Genomic DNA, 18,288 nt, shown 5'->3' on the forward strand with positions numbered 1-18,288 from the left:
TGTATGCAGTCTGTCTACTGACCTTTAGATGCTTAAGGATTTGAAATGGGAATATGGCCACTGGGAAAAAAAAAAAAAAAAAAAAAATCACCATTATCAGAGTGAAAGTATTTTTAGCAGATTTTTTTCCTCACCTTTTTCTCCACACAAGAAATAAGCTTTATTTCTTGGTCTTTTTAAAAAGATGTAACTGACAGCTTCACAGACCTACTGTTTCCTAAAAAGGGCTCGGACCCTGATTTCTGTCCCCCTGTATGCAATTATAATGGTAATCATTTATTCCTCACTGTGATGAGAAGGATAAAGTTTCCTAATGAAAACTGTAGCTTTATAGCATCAGTTGTCTGAAGGAACATAGGAAAATGACTCATCTGATGTAACATTCAAGGAAAAGGTTACTTCTAGTCAGGATTATACTGATGGCGAAAATATATCTTCTGCTGCATTCACAGACCTACATTTGACTTTGCTCATATTTCCAGACTGGGAAAATTAAATAAAGAATGAAAAATGAAAGATCGTAATTTTGCACCAGTATCAGTCTGACTGAGGTAAAATACAGAATTTAAGTAAGAATCAGTAGTCAAACAAATGTTAAACAGACATTAGCATCTCAAATAGTAAGACAGCTTAAAAGTTTGTATGATGCTGCAACACATCTCTCATCAAGTCAGCAACGACAGTCATTAGAGCAGTGAACCAAAGAAGCTGCCATTTTGCAAGCTGTCACCATTACCTTACAGCAGGCAGAACTGCTGACCAGCAAACTGTACTATGTTAACATAAGGACCACATGCACCTAGTAAGGGATCTCTTTACTCATTTTTTTCCCAGTCTTGTTCCTGTACCCCACCCTGTCCCTCCACAAGGGTATTGTTCTCACTGTGGCAATACTTCTTTCCCTGTCTAGTCACAGCTGCATTTCTTGCTACTCAAATAAATGCAAGGCTCTTATCTGATTGTGGTTTGATGTTTATTTATCTGCTCAGACACAGAGCCAGCCTTGTAAATGTCATTGCTTTAGTTGTGTTAATGCACTGATTAACTCCCAAGCACACACAAAAGCACTGCAGATACGAGTTTTAGTCCCCATCATCTGTTCATAAGCCTTTTATGCTCAACAGTAAAGTTTCTTGGTATAGTATACAGAATAGCTTCCTGGTATACACTACATTCTACTGTATGCTGCTTAACAGTTAAGCAAACTAATGAGGCTCATAAAAACACATGCCTTGCACTTGTTAAACTTTGGAACATGTTTTACACTGCTTATTTTTGCAGTTTCTGCTGGCTCCTACTGCAGCTGAAACTTGACAGAATTTTCACTGTGAGTCTCAATTTCAGTGCACTGCACTACAACAAAATCTGCATCAATGGACCAATGAGCAAACATAAAAACCTGCTCCTCTATTGACTGAAACAACAGTTTGCTAAAAGATATACTGCTTGCCATTAAACAGCCAGTAGTAAAAGACAGGATATGATGTGCATGAACAAAGACGGTATAAGGCAAATCAAATATCCTACCATTAGTACTTGGAGTAAAATAATGCACACAGCAACTGAACAGGGCAGTTAATTTTGCAAAATAGGTAATGGGGATTGAAATCAACAGGTCGTTCAAGAGGCTATGAAACACTAGTATAGCTCCTAAGAAAACAACATGATACTTACCGGGGACATAAACCAGATAGTGAACATACTTTATTTCATTGTGAGAATGAGAAAGGACAACAGATCAGGCAAAACCCAAGAACTACTGGACTCTCCAAATGCACTGTACTGTGCGTACACTACTTCAAAAGCGTAGACTTCACCTAAAAACACCCAACAAAACAGAAGAGAAACAGTCAACCATTTCTTATGATCCAAAAGCTGAAGACTGAACATGGGTTTTCTTTTACCTTGGAAGACTCTCCTCACTTCCTCCTTTCTGTGGACTAAGATGGCCTTTAAATCTAGATGATAATGAAATTTCTGTAAAACCTCTCAATTGATTCAAATTTCTAAAAAAGATATCAAAACTTGTCTACCCAATTGGACATCACTTCCTGAGATCAAAAGTTAAGTGGCAAGATGAAAACTGTCCTTACTGTTAGACACAAACACTGTTTGAGTAACAGTGACTCACTTATGCTGAAAATGATTGGTTTAGCTATTGCAATTTGCTGCTAACCTGGCTAGTCCACTCAATGAAATAACCCAAATTCTACAACTCTGTTTTAAACAGCTTGATATTAAGTCAAACTCCTAAACATTTACTGTCCAAACACTTTAATTGGTGCCTATATACATGAAAGACTTGAAAAGGTATCTCACTACTTTTTAAGAGAAATATGAATGTCTGAAATTGAGTGAACAAGGATTTATTTTGGTTTTCCATACAAAATTAGATGAAAATTGCTGTATTTTAAAATCGAGATCAACACTTAGTAACTATCAGAATTTCATGAAAAAGTCAACACACACACCACTGCAGTCTATCTTCTTTCCCACTGAATTATAAAATTTAAGAGTTTAAGTATGATCCACAGTTTGCATGAATTTCAGCAGTAACTGATGCTGTAATTGATGTCATCTCCCTTTCACACCTATTCTGCCTACTTGCTGTTTTCTTCCACCCCAGATCTCGGTGTATAATGAAGCTTATCTGTTATTTTATGGATTAAATTATTCATTTCACCATTTCTAAAAAAGCAGTGGAGTCATACAAGAAGCATAACTGGATTCTTCCCCTCCTGAAACTCAGTGAGTTTCTACCACAAAGCTTAGTGTTTTACAAATCAAAATGGACAAATTTCCGTATGTATCTGATACAGCTAAGACAAGAAGTTGAATACACACTAGTAGACCAAATGTTTTAAGGTTGCTTTTAGATTTCCAAACATTCCATAGAAAACAATCAATAAAAACTGAAGTTTATCCCCTTCACATGCACCCCTATCCCCACCCCATCATCACCTTCTTTACGTCAAAAGTATGTTTTGAATTACACTTCCACTCCCCTCCCCACGACCAATTGCACATTAAGACATGGACTTAGAAGAACAAAACATTTCAAGTATGCTTCATGCCAATCATCAATAAGAGTCATAACATTACTGAAAAAGTACACTTAATTCTTGCGAAGCCTGAGAGGGACTTCCTGTGGAGTGTGGTCAAACAACATTTTAAATAAAAAAGTTCCCCAACCCATTTTGCATCCCACCCTCTCAAAAAGAGTAAAGTGTAAAATTTTCTTTGGACTTAAAGAAACAGTATTAGGATTTACCATCTGAATAAGAAATAACCCCCAAAGAAATTCAGTTTTACAGTGCTGCACAGACCATGAGCATGAAACACGAACTCATACAGATACTGTGTTTAGCTCTACACATACAGACTACATGTGGCATATAAGCATACACATGATGTACTGGCCTGCCCAGAAACAAGATACAGTTTTAAGGCTAATAAACCTGAATAAATCTTTGCATCCAGAAGTATTTTTATAATTGTCTTCCCTGTTCATTGGGGAATTTGAACTCCCAAGAGAAGGGCGATCATTTCATCAAGAGAGCATGGCGGTTTAATGTGAAACTGAGTACACGTGCTATCTTTTTATCATGCATAAACAGGGATTTTTAAGGAATAATGGATGGCATGAAAGAATACTCATTTCTATAGACAAGAAATCCTTCTGGAAACACAAGCAGGTTACTGAACAAATACCAAAATCTGGAAAGTGTAAAAAGCATATATGCATATGTGCGTGTGTGTGTGTATATATATATATGCAGGTGCATGTCTACGGGTATATACACACACACACACATATATATGCAATATACCATGTATTTATTCCAACATGTAACTGTATATTTTTTTTCCAAAGTATTTTAATTTAGCAGTTGTAAAAATCCCCAACAAAATCAGAAACAAAACCTCAAAACAAAGTAAGCAGACCATATACTATATGAACAAACAAAAATGTTATGCAAATAATTTTACGGTATAAGTGAGTCACACACTGGCAGCAGAGGAGTGCTGAAACTCAATAAATAGCTGCAAATTAAGAATTCTCTACATCTCCTTAGAGACAGGACCAGTATTTCTTCTTTTATAATGATCCTGCAGAACACCTTCACTCATATATATTTAATTTTATAACATTAAATCAGACACAAGAATGTAGGCTGCAAAAGCTGCTGATTCAGGACAGTATACATAACATTTTTTGTTAAAAGTCCCACTGGTTTATTTACTAAGGCTAGACAGCAAGTCATATAATCCTATTTGGTGCACTTTCTACCATGGTGAAGATCAATAAATGGATAGAACCAAGGACCTGCGGTCCAACCGACTGTTCCAACCCACTGTGGCAGAGAAGCAACAAATATAGGATTACTGTTTGATCCCCAACTTTGTATCTTGTTTCCTGGAACTGCAGAAGTGGAAACAAGATTGTAGTGCTTTTAGAGACTAGAGAAAGATTGCAAGAAGTGGCTTTTTAACATAAGATTATTATGCTTCTGATAGTACTGCATCAAAAGAGCACATATGGGACTTCACTACTTGCAACATCTGGTAGTACCATTCAATGACTCATTAACTTTAGAATACATGTATGCAGTAATAAATAGATCAGTTAAGTAATAAGGCAGTGTGTTGAACATGCATTCATCTTGTGGACTGGAACACCACAGAGAGAGATACATGATACCATACACATTCATTAAGACCAAGTATTTTTGTTTCGTTTTGTGTATTTGTTTTTCAAGGCTACCCAGGCAAACTCTTCTGGAGCATTTTCTTCTTGAGAAGAGTGGTCCTCTGAGTCTTGTCACATTTCTTCTCCCTTATCAATAGATGATCACTGGCTTTAAGTAAAAATAAAGCTGAAGAGGGTTCTTTTCTTCCCCCACCCCCATTTTGGTTGCATCATTCTGAATGTGTCATTTAAAGAACAGGTTCTGATGCAGAAAGACGCTGAATCTTTAGGAGGTTCCACATGTTTCCAGATAACTCTGTAGTTTACGGACTGTGGTTCTGTCCAGTGAGCAAAGATCAAAGTCAAAAGTTGTATTTGTGATATGAAAGTGTCCAGTTTCTTCTATAAGATTCACTATCTGAAAGGAAAAACGCAGTTGACAATTTCAGCAACTTTACATTCCCACTCAGTGTATTAATATGGCATTACAGATCATATGAAAGGCATAAAATAAGCCAAATTGCCCCACGACTTGCTCGTTAAACCGTTATAGTTATCACTCACTTCCTTTCTGACACAAACTACGGTTCAGACTACTACAGTTCCTTAGCTTAAAACAAAATCTGCGTATTTTCTAAGCCTTAATAATTCAAGTCTTAAAAAAAAAAAAAAAAAAGAACAAAAAGCACAATATCCCCTCCTCTCCAGCCCCAAACAAATGAAAAATCCAGGGTAAACCTCTGCTGTCTGGCACATCTGTGTGCATAGCTGCTAAGCAGGTTACTCTAGAAAATATTTGGTATAAGCCTTTCTGCAAGCAAGGGAAAGAAATAAATCCTTATTGAACCTGGTCTGCATCAAATAAAAATTGTACTCAAGAGCTCTCACATCAACAGTTCAGATACCAGCAGTTATTTCTCGAGTAACAGATGTACATAATTTTTTTAAAAACCAAACTGATCATGAAATAATCGTACAAACGGCATAAGATCACTTCTTGTGTCAAGTATTTAATATATATATCACAGCTATCACTCAAACAGGCAACAGAAGAGCTGCTGTGAGATCTTGAAAGAATAGGGCCTAAACCATCTCTCCTATGCAGAGAGGCTGAGAGGGATGGGACTGTTCAGCCTGGAGAACAGAAGGCTCAGGGTGGATTTTATCAGTGGATACAAATACCTGAAGGGAGGGTGTAAAGACGGACCCAGGCGCTTTCCAGTGGTGCCCAGCAATAGGACCAGGGACAATGGGCACCAACTGAAATGGAGGAGATTCTCTCTGAAACACTTTTCTTCCTGTGAAGGTGACTAAGTGCTGGCACAGGCTGCCCAAGGAGACAGCAGAGTTCCCATCCTCTGAGATATTCAAAAGCCATCTGACACAGTCCTAGGCAACCACCCCTATGTGTACTTGCTGTTAGACCATTTGGCTTCCAGTGGTCCCTAAAAACTTTAACCATTCTATGATCATGTAAAATCAACAGAACATCTCTAACTTGTGCCTTTCTGCAGTGTTGGTATTTTTAGTGTCTGAAATGTAGTTCACATTTTTACAATGGTCATACTCAATACCGTTTTGTTGTAACAAGTAACTGCAGGTAGTTCTAGGATGTGCACCCTATTATTTGTCAGATGGAGCTAACAGTGCCAGCACACTACGGCTATGAATCTCCTATGTGCTGTTTCATGTCAAGAGACAGACATTCCAAGGGGGCACACAGAAAGGTATCGCACCCTGAAGAGGGTCTCTGGCTAGTGTCGTGGACTGGCAGAACGTTGTTCTGCTCAAGTCTTTCCAGCCATCCCTTCTTGGCACCCAGGCTTGGATCAATATCCTGTTTGCACCCTTCAATTTGAAGCCCATTTAGTTGCAGAGCTTCCAAACATATTTCCACCAAAATGTTGTTGCTAGATATTCCTTGCTTATTTGATCTTTATTACACTAAGTGTAATTCCTTTTCCATAGCTGGAGGAATATACAGATATATGCCCACATATATCTGTATTACACAGCACACATTAAGTGATATATCTGTTAGGATTACACTAACTTGAAAAAGAAAAATTATTTAAACGAAATATTTGGTAATTGTCTGCTCCCCATTTCATTTTATAAATAGATGGTTTTTCTCTTTTGACCACAGAAGTAAAGATTATGTTGATAAACAAAGTAACTTCGTGTCTATTGTCAGGCAGAGAATGACAATTCTGTTTCATCCACCCTGTCCACGATGGATTAAACAGAATGGAAACAAGATAAAATACTAAGAAGGAAATGCCTGTTACAGTAAAAATCCCCCTTCTCAATCACCTTCCATTTTTCAGGTTGGAGAAAAAAAAAACCCAACCTGTTTAATTTGGTTTGCAGCTGCCCAAAATTCTTAAAGTACTTAGGAACAATCCTTCTGTTATTAACACTTCATTTAAATCTGTGCTCTTGGCTTTAAATTTTTTCCATATGGGAATTTTTAATCTGTGATCATCACCTCCATTTGTCTACTTGTTGATTCGCGGATTCTTGTAACACTTTTACATCTCCTACTGTTCTACAACTAACACAGGAGGAAAAAAAAAAATCAAATGGGACAAAACTGATTGTTAAATGGTTGCACAGAATCTGAGGCCAAGAAGATGACCAATTCTGTCCAATGCTTCCTTGTGTTACAGTGGAAGAATACCACTCCTCATCACCCCCACAGCAAAATACTGCTTTTAGAAACAAGTATTATATAAAGGTATTAACACATGTATTTTTAAACAACACTATGTTATTTTTAAAAAATAAGTATATTTTAAAAAATTGAAACAGATTTCTATTGATCAGGTGCTGCTTCAGGCTTCTAAGCTCTAAGCCAAGGGAAATATAAACATTTTAAACATACCGCTCAACCAGCCTTCAAGAAATACAGTCAGTAAATACAGAAATATAACCTGGTAAATCAGACTGCAATAAACCCCAACAGCTTTAATGAATGTGCAAAAATTTATCAAGATAAACCCAGACAGCTCAATGAAGAACACCTGCCTGTACGCTAGTCAATGAGCAATTCACGACTTAAGAGTATTTAGCATATGCATCTTGGTGCTATTCAAAAATACTTGCAAAAGAGTAAAGATTAGTTGCCAGGAAGTCTGACAGTTATAATATTAAAAACAAAGCATTAAAATGTTTTATTCCAAGAGCTCAGGTTGCAAAGAACAAAAATATCCCAGTTGTTCCTGCTACAGTAAGCTTTGCTTTTCTGCTGTAATGTACATTTCTGTTTACATAATGTCTTCCTAGCTCAGTTTCATCATTATCCATCATAGTAAAACTATTTATTTGGCTTTAAACAAGCAAATGAGTGTGTTTGTTTCATGAAGCCAAAGTGCAACTAATGACGTAAGTAATTTTTCAATTTATGGAGGGCTTTAGGCCATGTGGTTTCCAGACTGGCAAGCTTCCCCTTGCAGAAAATTCTGACAGTAGTTGATACCTGAAGATAAGCAATTTTTGGACATGAGAAACTAATTTTCAGCAGTACTGTATATCCTCAATTTCTCCCTTATGCCTGTGCTGTCTAGTTCACCAGTTTTAATGAGATTTTTCAGCAGCTGAAGATATGACTTCTGACATCTCAAAGCAAGATGCAAAGTCTTAACAAAAATCTTGTTGCCTTTCATGGGGTCACACTAAGATCATCTACACTGAAAATGCAGACTTCAGAACCCAGCTTTAGCCAGCCAAATTTGAATACATGGGACGCAGCATGAATATCTGATTGCAGATTCAGTTATCCCTACTATTTCACTGGAAATCGAGTCAAGAGGGGGGAAAAAAAATAAAATCTCATCACTGTAAAACCTAACCCCTCTCTTTACAGTGAAAGAAGTGGGAGAGAGATTTCAGACCAATTTCTGTCTAGCCATGGTCCAATATTCACATAAAAATTGCTCAAGTGATTCTCACAGGAATAATTTCTTGGTCAAATTTCTTTTTCACCGGCCTTCTCCCTCTTGGTCAGTTCTTATATAAGCATCATTTTACATCAGGATTACTTAGCTACATATCCAGGTACCTGCAATTCAGTATCGCATCTCTCCTGCCTCCCCCCTCTTTTTTGCAGATTTATTTCAGCTTCCTTTAACAAAATGCCTCAAAGAGAAATGCCTCCCCTGGGAAAGAGACGCATTCTCAGATACATTTTTCTCACTTCCAACTTGGCTGCATTCCTATTTGCTGTCATGCCTATGGACCTGGTAACAACTGAGACTGCAAAAACCTGTCCTCTCTTCTTCACATGCTTCAGCTTAAGTTTTGAAAGCTAGTGCTTTTGAGTGATCAGTGCCTTCATTCTCCTCTTGCAATTTTCTTGCATTCCCCAAGAAATTCAAAATTCCCCAAGAGTCTGCAGGTAGCAGACTCTGACATGTGACATTTCTGCCCTGACATGAACTAAAGTGCTTACATCGACACTCAGGAACACACAACTCCACCACCACTACATTCCAACACCGCCACCACCACCACCTTTAACTCTTGTAGCTATTTACAGTTTTCTGTTGCATATTTTTGCACTCAATCCCTCTTCTCATGTAGTAGCCCACCATATCTTTATGCAGTTTTATTCCTTGCTCTTCTTACCTTTGTACTTCCTATAGTTTCTATGTACCTGTATTTCTTGGTCTAGAAGTTTCACACTCATTCCTAGAAACTCTCTCAGCTCTGTACTCTCTTTATTTCTGCGCTCACCAGAAGTAGTTACATTACTTAAATAGCTGCAAAGCAGTAAGGACAATTAAGCTGAGATGACAGTTTATTTGTAATGCAGAGAAGCACTGATTCTCCACAAGTTATCCATTCAATATTCCAAATATATTTCTGTAATTGATAAATTTATATGAACTAATGAATCGCAGAATGTTAAGGGATTAAAGGCTTTAAAACTAAATTGCATTATTTAATAACAATGTAGAGCATTTGCTAGTACCATTTAACAGACAACTGGTAAGTATCTTGGCTCTTTCACTGAATTCTGGAAGATGCCTGTAGCCAGTTTTACAGTTACCAGCTACCAGCACAGAACTGCACTGCTGTTCTAGCCTGCACCATCCAGCCATAAATTCAGCTTTCACTAGGGCTGTATCGACAACATGCACACACCAGCCTGCTAGTCCTAGCCCCTGCCCACAGCAGGCTCAGCTGTAAGGTTGGATCAGCCTGCTCCAGGCTTACCCAATCACGATTTTAAAAGCTTGAACAATTCTCTAAGCTACACTCAAAGTGGTAATGGGCTGTATATGGATTATAAAGGCTTGAAGGCCATTAAATCTGATTACAAAGTTTTAGATGAAGGCAAAAAAATATGATGTGACTTCTCTACCTCAATGAGTACACTGTGATATTACATGAGAGAGCTTCTCACCTGCTGCAGTATGTGTCTCTCTCTCAAAGTCATTAATCTTCTGTGGAGCTCCACTAGTTCATCAAGATATGCCTAGAAACAAATCCCCCCCCCCCATAAACAACTTGTTAATTAAGTCATAGTTACATATTTCAAAAACTTCAGATGTCTTCAAAAACACTACAAATGAAAATTTTATTTTGAATCTTCTTAGAGTTAAATGTTCATGTTTAGTAGTCTGGCTTCCTCTAGCGTAACACAACCAAAATATAAGTTTTTATGGGTTTGCTTAGACATTTCAAGACAATGAAAATCTTATCATGCAGTCCTTTGCTGTACAAGATAATGCCTATATCTCAGCTGTGGCAAAAAGTGTCAAACAGACTGGGGATGCTAAAACAGCATCTTTAAAAAACATCTCCCACCTTTTCCCATAAGACCCAAACACAAAAAGGCTTACAATTAAATCCCTCATTTTCTCTAAACTATGTAATTAATTTTCTGTGTCAACAAGAAGATGTAAGGGGAAAAATATCAACCATGATTACTTCAATGGCAAATTCCACTGTCCTCCCTCCTGGGATGCCAAGCATGTCCCACCTCTCCATCCAGTTATCAGCTTTCTCCTTCAGCCTGAGCCTTAAGAACCTTTTAAGCAGAGAGAGATATGGCACCTAGCTTAAGAAACCAAAAAGCGTATGGACCACACCACTGAAAATTCAGCAACAGACACTGAACCTTTCATTGCCTGCCGCAAGTTATCACAAAGTTGACATCAATACCTGTAAAATATGAACCTTCAGAGGAACTTGTCCACACTGGGAAATTGTGCTATGTTCACTCACACAAGGACTTAGAGCTCTTACCTATGGCCTGCTGAAATGATCTTCAACAAAATGGTCTTTCTCAATGTTAAATGGTAAATCCTGCTTCATGTTATTTCTAACTAACTTACTAAATCACACTGCCACTTCCTAAGGCACAGCTTTCAGAAATGATATATGGAAAATATACCTTTTTTATTTTAATTGATTGATTTATTGGCTAGGAGTAGGCCTGTGAATTCTCCTCTTTAAAAACTTCACTGTGAAGCACAATGCAAACTCATGGTGTAGAGCAGATAAATAATAGCTGGCAGATTCCCAAGTAGCGACATTTGCCAAATCACCACATGTATTGAAGAGGAGAAAAATACTTTCAAAATAGCACAGAAGAAGAAAGAATTACAGGGAAAAAAAAAGGAAAAAAAAAAAAAGAAGAAAGACCTGCACATAAGGGAACCCAAAGCAAAGATGTACTAAGATTTTCATTCTGTAACAAAGGTTGGTGTTTAGTAAATACATTAGTATCATGTTCTGGACTAGTTTACTATTACCTCATTCTCATTTACCTTATCACAATCCCCATTCTTTATTTGTTTATCAGATTTGTTTGGCTTTATTGGACTTTTCACTTCTAAAATCTGGAAAAGAAAGAAAACTGTAAAATTTCAATGCAACATTGGATATAGTTACATATGAAATATTCTGCTACAAGTTAATAATGCAAAGACTATAACATTTTTCTGGAGAAAATGTAATCAAACCTCAAAACTAAGCTTTTCATTCTTTAATCTATAAAACCTGCCCCTATTTTTCAGAAAAAAAGTAGTTTACAATAGAAAATGATGAGTTGCTGGAATGAAGTGATAATGATGTTATCAATCCTTAAAAGAATTAGAATTAATTTAATTTAAAGCCTCCTCAACACTTTTTTTGTATCTTTTGCATAGGGGTAAGATAAGAGGTCTGATTTTGCAGATACAAAGTGACGCTGAGGGGCTCTCCAGTGCCCTTCAAATTAATGCTCAGTATATTTTTTCTATTCCCTTCCCCCTCCTCCCCAGTGCTGCCTCTTTTCTTCTACAACAGAGGTTTTGAAACACAGTGTTTGACATGACTGCATGACTTCTAACAGAGAAAAAAAAAAGTGTTTGATGGTAATCTCTCTTGCACACATATGGTACTCTTCTTGGCCATTTACTACCACATACACAAACCAAGAATCCTCCATCCAGCATTGAACCACAGTCAAGAACTGCAGGTCAACAAGCAGCAGAAAACCATGCTTAAATCGAACATTCTAGGACTAAAGTGAGGAATACTTAGGGGAAATAAAAATTGTTGATTGTTCTTCCCTGGAATATGATCATCAAAGGAAAAGAAATGATCACAGATGATGGGAGATTTTGTTTCACATTTCACTGTAAGACTAGCATCACCAGCACAATTATCTCCAAAACCACGCTGGACGGTCACAACACAGGACAAAACTCAGCAAATAAAATGAGGAAATACAGCCTGTAAAAGCAAGCATCCCAGACTAGCAAGAAGACTCACTGTCAGCTTTCTGTGAGCTCCCTCTCATTCCTACTTCTGACTAAACTTGCATATTATGGTCCCTAGGATGACCAGCACCATAAAAATACAACAGGAAGGCAGCTAATTCCCTATATAGAGAAAGTGACTGCAAATCTGAGTTAATCTTATATAAGGATTCACTTAAAGAGCAATGCAGGCCGGAAAGCAAAACATACGTTTACAAAGAAAAATACATTTCTTCAGTTCAAGACTCCCTGGAGTTACTAATGTGCAGGTCAGAGGAAGAACAAGTCTTCCTTAAAAAAAACAAAACCAAAAAAAAAACACAAAACCAAAAGCAACAAAAAACCCACAAACCCATAGCTCAAGGCATGGATCCAGTAACTTTTAGCTGATTTTCTTGTTTTTAAAAGAAGAAAATTCTTGGCTTCAAACAGAACCTCAGCAATGCCACAGTGCACTTGAAAAAGTTGCTTCCTGACAGTGCTGTAGATGTGTAGTGAAAATCTAACACCTTAAGCTCTCTTGTTAAAATGAGGCACAGCAGTAATCACATCTGAGGAAGCTTAAAGAAATCTTGTACAGCTTTTCAGTTCTATGAACAGACTTAGTCAATACAAGACTGATTTCATCAGTCAAAGTCATCATCTTGACAAGCAGCACTAAGTTACCAGGCAAAGACTCCAAATGCGGCTAGTCCGTAAAATCTGAATTCTCACAATCCTCCCCTAAATTTCTGATTTCCAATTCAGTTACAAAATTCAGCTCAAGTACAAAAATGGAGGAAGGAATGCAACATTCAGTTTTAGCTGGCACACTGCTACTATGCAGTGTCTAAATGCACAGGAGACCTATTAGATCACCGAAGGGGAAAGGAACATGAAAGATGTGACTGATTAGGCTGTTGATACTGAGACTCACTCTGACAGTGAAGTAAAAAATATTGTGTCTTCTAGTGAAGTACAAAATATTGTATCTTCTAGATAAACACTGGTGAAAGAGAGGGAAAGAGAAGAATGAATGAACTCCTGAGAATAAGCCTATTGATGTGAACTGTGTTTACTGCTAATACAAACCCAAACTTGTAAATTGTACAACTGATGCTGTAAAGGTAGTTTGCACTGTTTACCTTACAAAGCTAACTCATATAGAAAAGACACATCTTAAAATACTGATGAAAACATTACTTTGCTCTATAGTATTTGCTAGACAAAAACGCTTCTTCTGGAAAAAAAAAACTAAAACCAAAAAGCTCTTATGTCAATTTACATACTAAGTAACTGCACTGAAGTAATCAGAATGTAATTAGCAGCTCCCCAGAACTTCATTTACAAATCCTGACTTTACCTGGTTGTTGGTGGTTTTTAGTAAAGGTGGTGCTGGCTCATGATGTAGACGAGAGGAAGCTGAACTGCTCTCACTGTCACTGCCATCACTCAGACTAACCCTATGGAAAAACAGAGCCAAGACATTACACCTCCGGACAAGGGCCTGTTAACTGAGCTTCACTGAGGTAGGACACTAAGAATGACCCCTCACTAAGCAAGCCATCATTAATCAAGGTCATGTGGAAGAGAGGTATCCAAGCAGGGCCACACTCTGAAAAAAAGCTCTGTGTAGCATGAAGAACAAGGCTGTCTCCCTGCACTTGGCTAAGATGACATGTCAGTTAACAGCAGCTAGCGTTACAGAAACAGTTAAATATTTAGACCATTAAACTGCTGTTCCAAACATTCCTGGATTGACTCCGTATCTTGGTTCATAGCCCTATTACTTTTTTGCTCTTCTAAAACCTTTCTAAACAGTTGTAGTTCCTCCTTGGACAAGTGTTTCACTGAAAAGTTCCTTGTTTCTCATCATAAAAAGCACTCTTTTTAGAATACAGAAACTTAGTCCTGGAGGAGAGATCACATAAAAAATGCTTAGCTCCTTGTCAGTCTCACACTTCATTTACTTAGGAACAACAGGGAATATTTATTTATTGGAAGAAAAAAATCGTTATTTGGAATAAAAAGAAGCTAGAGAAATAGTAGACTTCAGTTTTGTTTAAAAAACTGAAACAGAATCTCCACACCAAGTCAAGTTTGAGACAACCCATTACATAATCTGACACAAAATATACAAACTGACACAAATTCTCAAACTAGCAGTCATCTTGGTTGTCTTGTCCTTGATTCTAGCTGCCTAAGTGTACCAAGAAGAAAGCTGACATTCATTAATGTTCTCCTATCACTTTCCCACTTAAGCAGTAGCTGACACACGCACTCAAGACCGTGTCCATTCACAGCTAAATCCTGTGGCTCAGATAAAGAACACACTATGAAAAGGTTTGAGAGACCTTTATTATTTTCCATAATCTTTAACAACATTCAGATGAAGCTTCAAGCTGCCCAAGGAATAAAGGGGTTTTGGAACACCCTTGTAAGGTTGCTGCAAAGACACAGAAGCTTTTTTCAAAAAAGCAATTTCTGTAACAGATGCCTGCTTTACCTTCTATCTGCACTTCTACGCATGACGTGTAATTTTAACTACTCAAGTCACCATGGCATGAATCAAGGAAAGCCAAATGAATAAGGACCATCATAACCACATGGATTGGTACAGAAACAGTTTGCATTAGGAATGGCTAATTCTGTTAGCTTTTAGAAGAGGCACTTTTACATGCATATGTTTTTAAAAGAGTCTGAATTCTCTGCCCATTTGCTACTCTGTGCTGTTAGAAATCATAAGACCTCACCTTACTACCAACAAGCATAATGTCTTGGCCACCAGGCTACTTGTAATCACAAGACACTCACTTGCGACTCCTGCTTCCTCCTCCTCGGGTATTTACAGGTCGTTCAAACTCAGAATCATTGTCGTTCTCATCCGCTTCATCCGATTCATCTTCATTATCATCTGAATGCAGATCTTTCATTATAGATCTCAACGGACCTGAAACTACAGAAACAAAACACATAAATCAAGTTCAGTTTTCAGTGTTCCAGGCAACTGACCCAGTTTTGCAGATGACTGAAAACTACCCTCCCCACACAGTGTTGGGAGGGGAGAATCTTAAACATTAAACAAATTAAGTAATGCACTGGGGGCTTATGCTGTAGGGACTTATCCATGAAGCATTTACTCACATTAGCAACTCTACAGTCAGCTTCAACAGACTTATTCATGACAGTGAAATGACTCATATGTTCAAGAGTTTGTGCATTTGGCCCCCAAGATGACAGCTGAAATAAAACACTGTCATGCCAGGAGGAATTGACTATTATTCCATCATTATTAGAAGCAAGATTCTTTTGCATTGCTGCATTTTAGCGGGTTTTGTCTTTTCAAATGATACAATATGCAAGCGAAGACCTACAAGGACATACCCATCAGTAATAGTACACTTATTAGATTAATCCATGTACTGGGAAAGAGAGTCTAACAAATCATTCTGACTGGTACTGGACAAGGCAGTATCTATCTTCTTGGTTTTTTTTACATATCTAACTTTAGCTGCAACCTTTATATCAAGAGTCAGTTTCAGGGCAGGCAAACACTTTGCCAATGTTTATACGTAAAAAGTGCACCAATCCCAGGCAACATCATCCTATTTCTTTTCTTGAATTAAGAGAAGGTACAAAGCTGGACTTGCTCCTAAAACTTCATTAAGCTCAGTTTGGGATTTTGTTATGATTTTACTCAATTTATTTTGCTGTAAAAGACAATTACAGAGAGAGAATGTGCTTAATGTATCTGGGAAATGTAAAACTGCAGCCGCTTGAAATAAGAATGGACAACAGCAGTTTAGAAGAGGGAAGGAAGAAAGACTGATGCCACAGGGCATTTAGCTCTGAAGTGCATCCCATCGGAGAGACAAAGCAGCAAGTAAAAGCAATGGTGATGGCTGCAGAACACCAATTACTATTACAGTTCTGTAATTCCTTCAGGAAACAGGAACTACTAATGTGAATGAAGTGATCTTCAGTGTGCCCTTCAATAGGAGATTAAGCTTCCAACTCTTATCTTAGTTGTTTCAGAAACACAGTCAAGGACTGTCATCCCTGATCACTGCCAGAAGACAGACCTCTGTCAGACAGACTCCTAACAGGAAGGGTTTTCCGTTCAAGGAACGGGTTTATGGATTATTCCAGACCTAGCAAGGCTCAGACCACAGACATTTTGACTAGTTTTCTTGAAGTGTCTTCAAAACTGATGTTGAGAATGATTTACCACTTTGTTCTGGAACTTTCATAAACTGGCACAGTTTAGGCAGGTTCAGGTCAATGGTTTCTTTTCTCTGTTTCTACACATGAAAGTTGTCTGGGAGGAAGCCCAGATGGTGCCAATAGGCAAATTCCTGGTGGAACAGACACTTGTCCAGGCAACAAGGAAAGGGGAGCCATACTGAAGTGCTTTTTGTCCATGCAACCACCACTGATCTGAAAATGCAGTTGATCTGTGTTCCGTTTTCTGTTCCTGCTTTGGTCTCAGGCAGACAATCTCAGCTATTTACAAATGGTAACTTTTAGTGTGACTTAATATCTAATCATCTGACCTTTGAAAGAGGGAAAGGACTCCTTTCTTGGCTTTCAATAGGAGCAGTAACAAACATATTTCATTTAAAAGAGAGGAGAGAGGGCATTCACAGCAGCATCATCACAGGGATGAAGAAAGAATTTGCCCATTTTGATCCTTTGAGAAATGTTCTTTCAGCTGGCTTGACGGCTGAGATAGGTAAATAAGACATGGCATAGGGAACTAAATGAATTGAGGTGAAGGATTAGAAAAGACAAATTATAATTATAGGAAGGATTCCATGCTTAAACAGAGATAAAAGGGTAGAACACAAGGGTATTTCCACAGGCTAGGCTTAGCCTAAAAAGGGCTAGTTTCCTTACAACTTACTGGGCAAAGACACTAAAACCGACCAAAGTCCCATTGAAGACAGTAATTTTTGTTTGCACTGAGAGGAGTCTCACTTTACTCCACAGGCCAAAACCAGTTTCTGAGAATGCATTCGTCTCCCCTCCACAATGTACAGGAGAAAGAGAATGACAGAAAAGACTTGCTAAAGGACAGATGAAGGCATCATCATAATCTTGATGAAAGAGCAAAGGAAAAGGTCACTGGAAGGAAAGATAAAATAATAAACCAAAACCTAATTTTGTAATGAAATTAGTATGACAAATGAATAGCTGATCTTAGATAAAGCACCATCACATAACTCCACAACATGGAAACTGGTAGCTATGCTTGCAAGTCACCCAAAACATCACTCTTGATTTCATTTCTGACTTGAAGCAGGAAGAAAACCAGCACACATTCCTCATGATCCCTACGCAAGCCTGCTCTCCCAGGCAATAAGCTAACTTATTCTTGCCCAGGTCCTTCCCCCAAGAATAGCAGAGGGCCACCTTATCCCCTGATACTCCCTTGCTGTGTTCTGTGACAATCAAGCAGTCCTGTATAAAGCTGACAAAAGGCCTACTTCTCTTTCTTGGAGAAAAAGGAACGTGGGACTCCTGAGACACATCCATCACTAACAGCCCCACTGGCATTGAACAACCTCTTATTCATCTGTTTTCATTTAGAGTAGGACTGCATCTGGGACAGAAGAAGCATTCTGTACCAAGCCAGCTAACTTTTTCAGTAAATTTTCCTAAAAATTAGCAAAGCTTTAATTTTTAGGTCTTTATTTCTAGCACTGATAGCAATGTCAGTATTAATCTTCTGCTTCTTGCTAACACCTCAAACCCTTAAAAACGCTGACATGGAATTTTGAAAAGTTGCTGTCTCCCAGTCAGATTAGTTAAGGAGAAACTGAAAAGCAGAAGCTGCCAAAAGCAAACGTTTTTGGTAAGGAAAGAGAG

The 18,288-nt window shown here is 37.9% G+C and overlaps 1 protein-coding gene across 1 annotated transcript in view; it reads right to left on the bottom strand.

Annotated features, from left to right (window-relative positions):
• Positions 1-2,350: 2,350 nt before the first annotated feature.
• The window catches only part of MLLT3 (MLLT3 super elongation complex subunit), a 125,188-nt gene continuing 109,250 nt past the window's right edge, over positions 2,351-18,288 (bottom strand). Inside the window, exons 8-12 of the mRNA XM_062624067.1 lie at positions 15,235-15,376; positions 13,784-13,883; positions 11,467-11,538; positions 10,098-10,169; positions 2,351-5,108 (exon numbers count right to left, since the gene is read on the bottom strand). Coding sequence (XP_062480051.1) covers positions 4,977-5,108; positions 10,098-10,169; positions 11,467-11,538; positions 13,784-13,883; positions 15,235-15,376 — 518 coding nt within the window. The 3' untranslated portion in view covers positions 2,351-4,976. The remainder of the gene's footprint in view (positions 5,109-10,097; positions 10,170-11,466; positions 11,539-13,783; positions 13,884-15,234; positions 15,377-18,288) is intronic.

Source organism: Pezoporus occidentalis, unplaced genomic scaffold (genome assembly GCF_034315485.1).
Source record: "Pezoporus occidentalis ecotype Australia unplaced genomic scaffold, CSIRO_AGI_Poc_V1 ctg260, whole genome shotgun sequence".
NCBI classification, from domain to species: domain Eukaryota; kingdom Metazoa; phylum Chordata; class Aves; order Psittaciformes; family Psittacidae; genus Pezoporus; species Pezoporus occidentalis.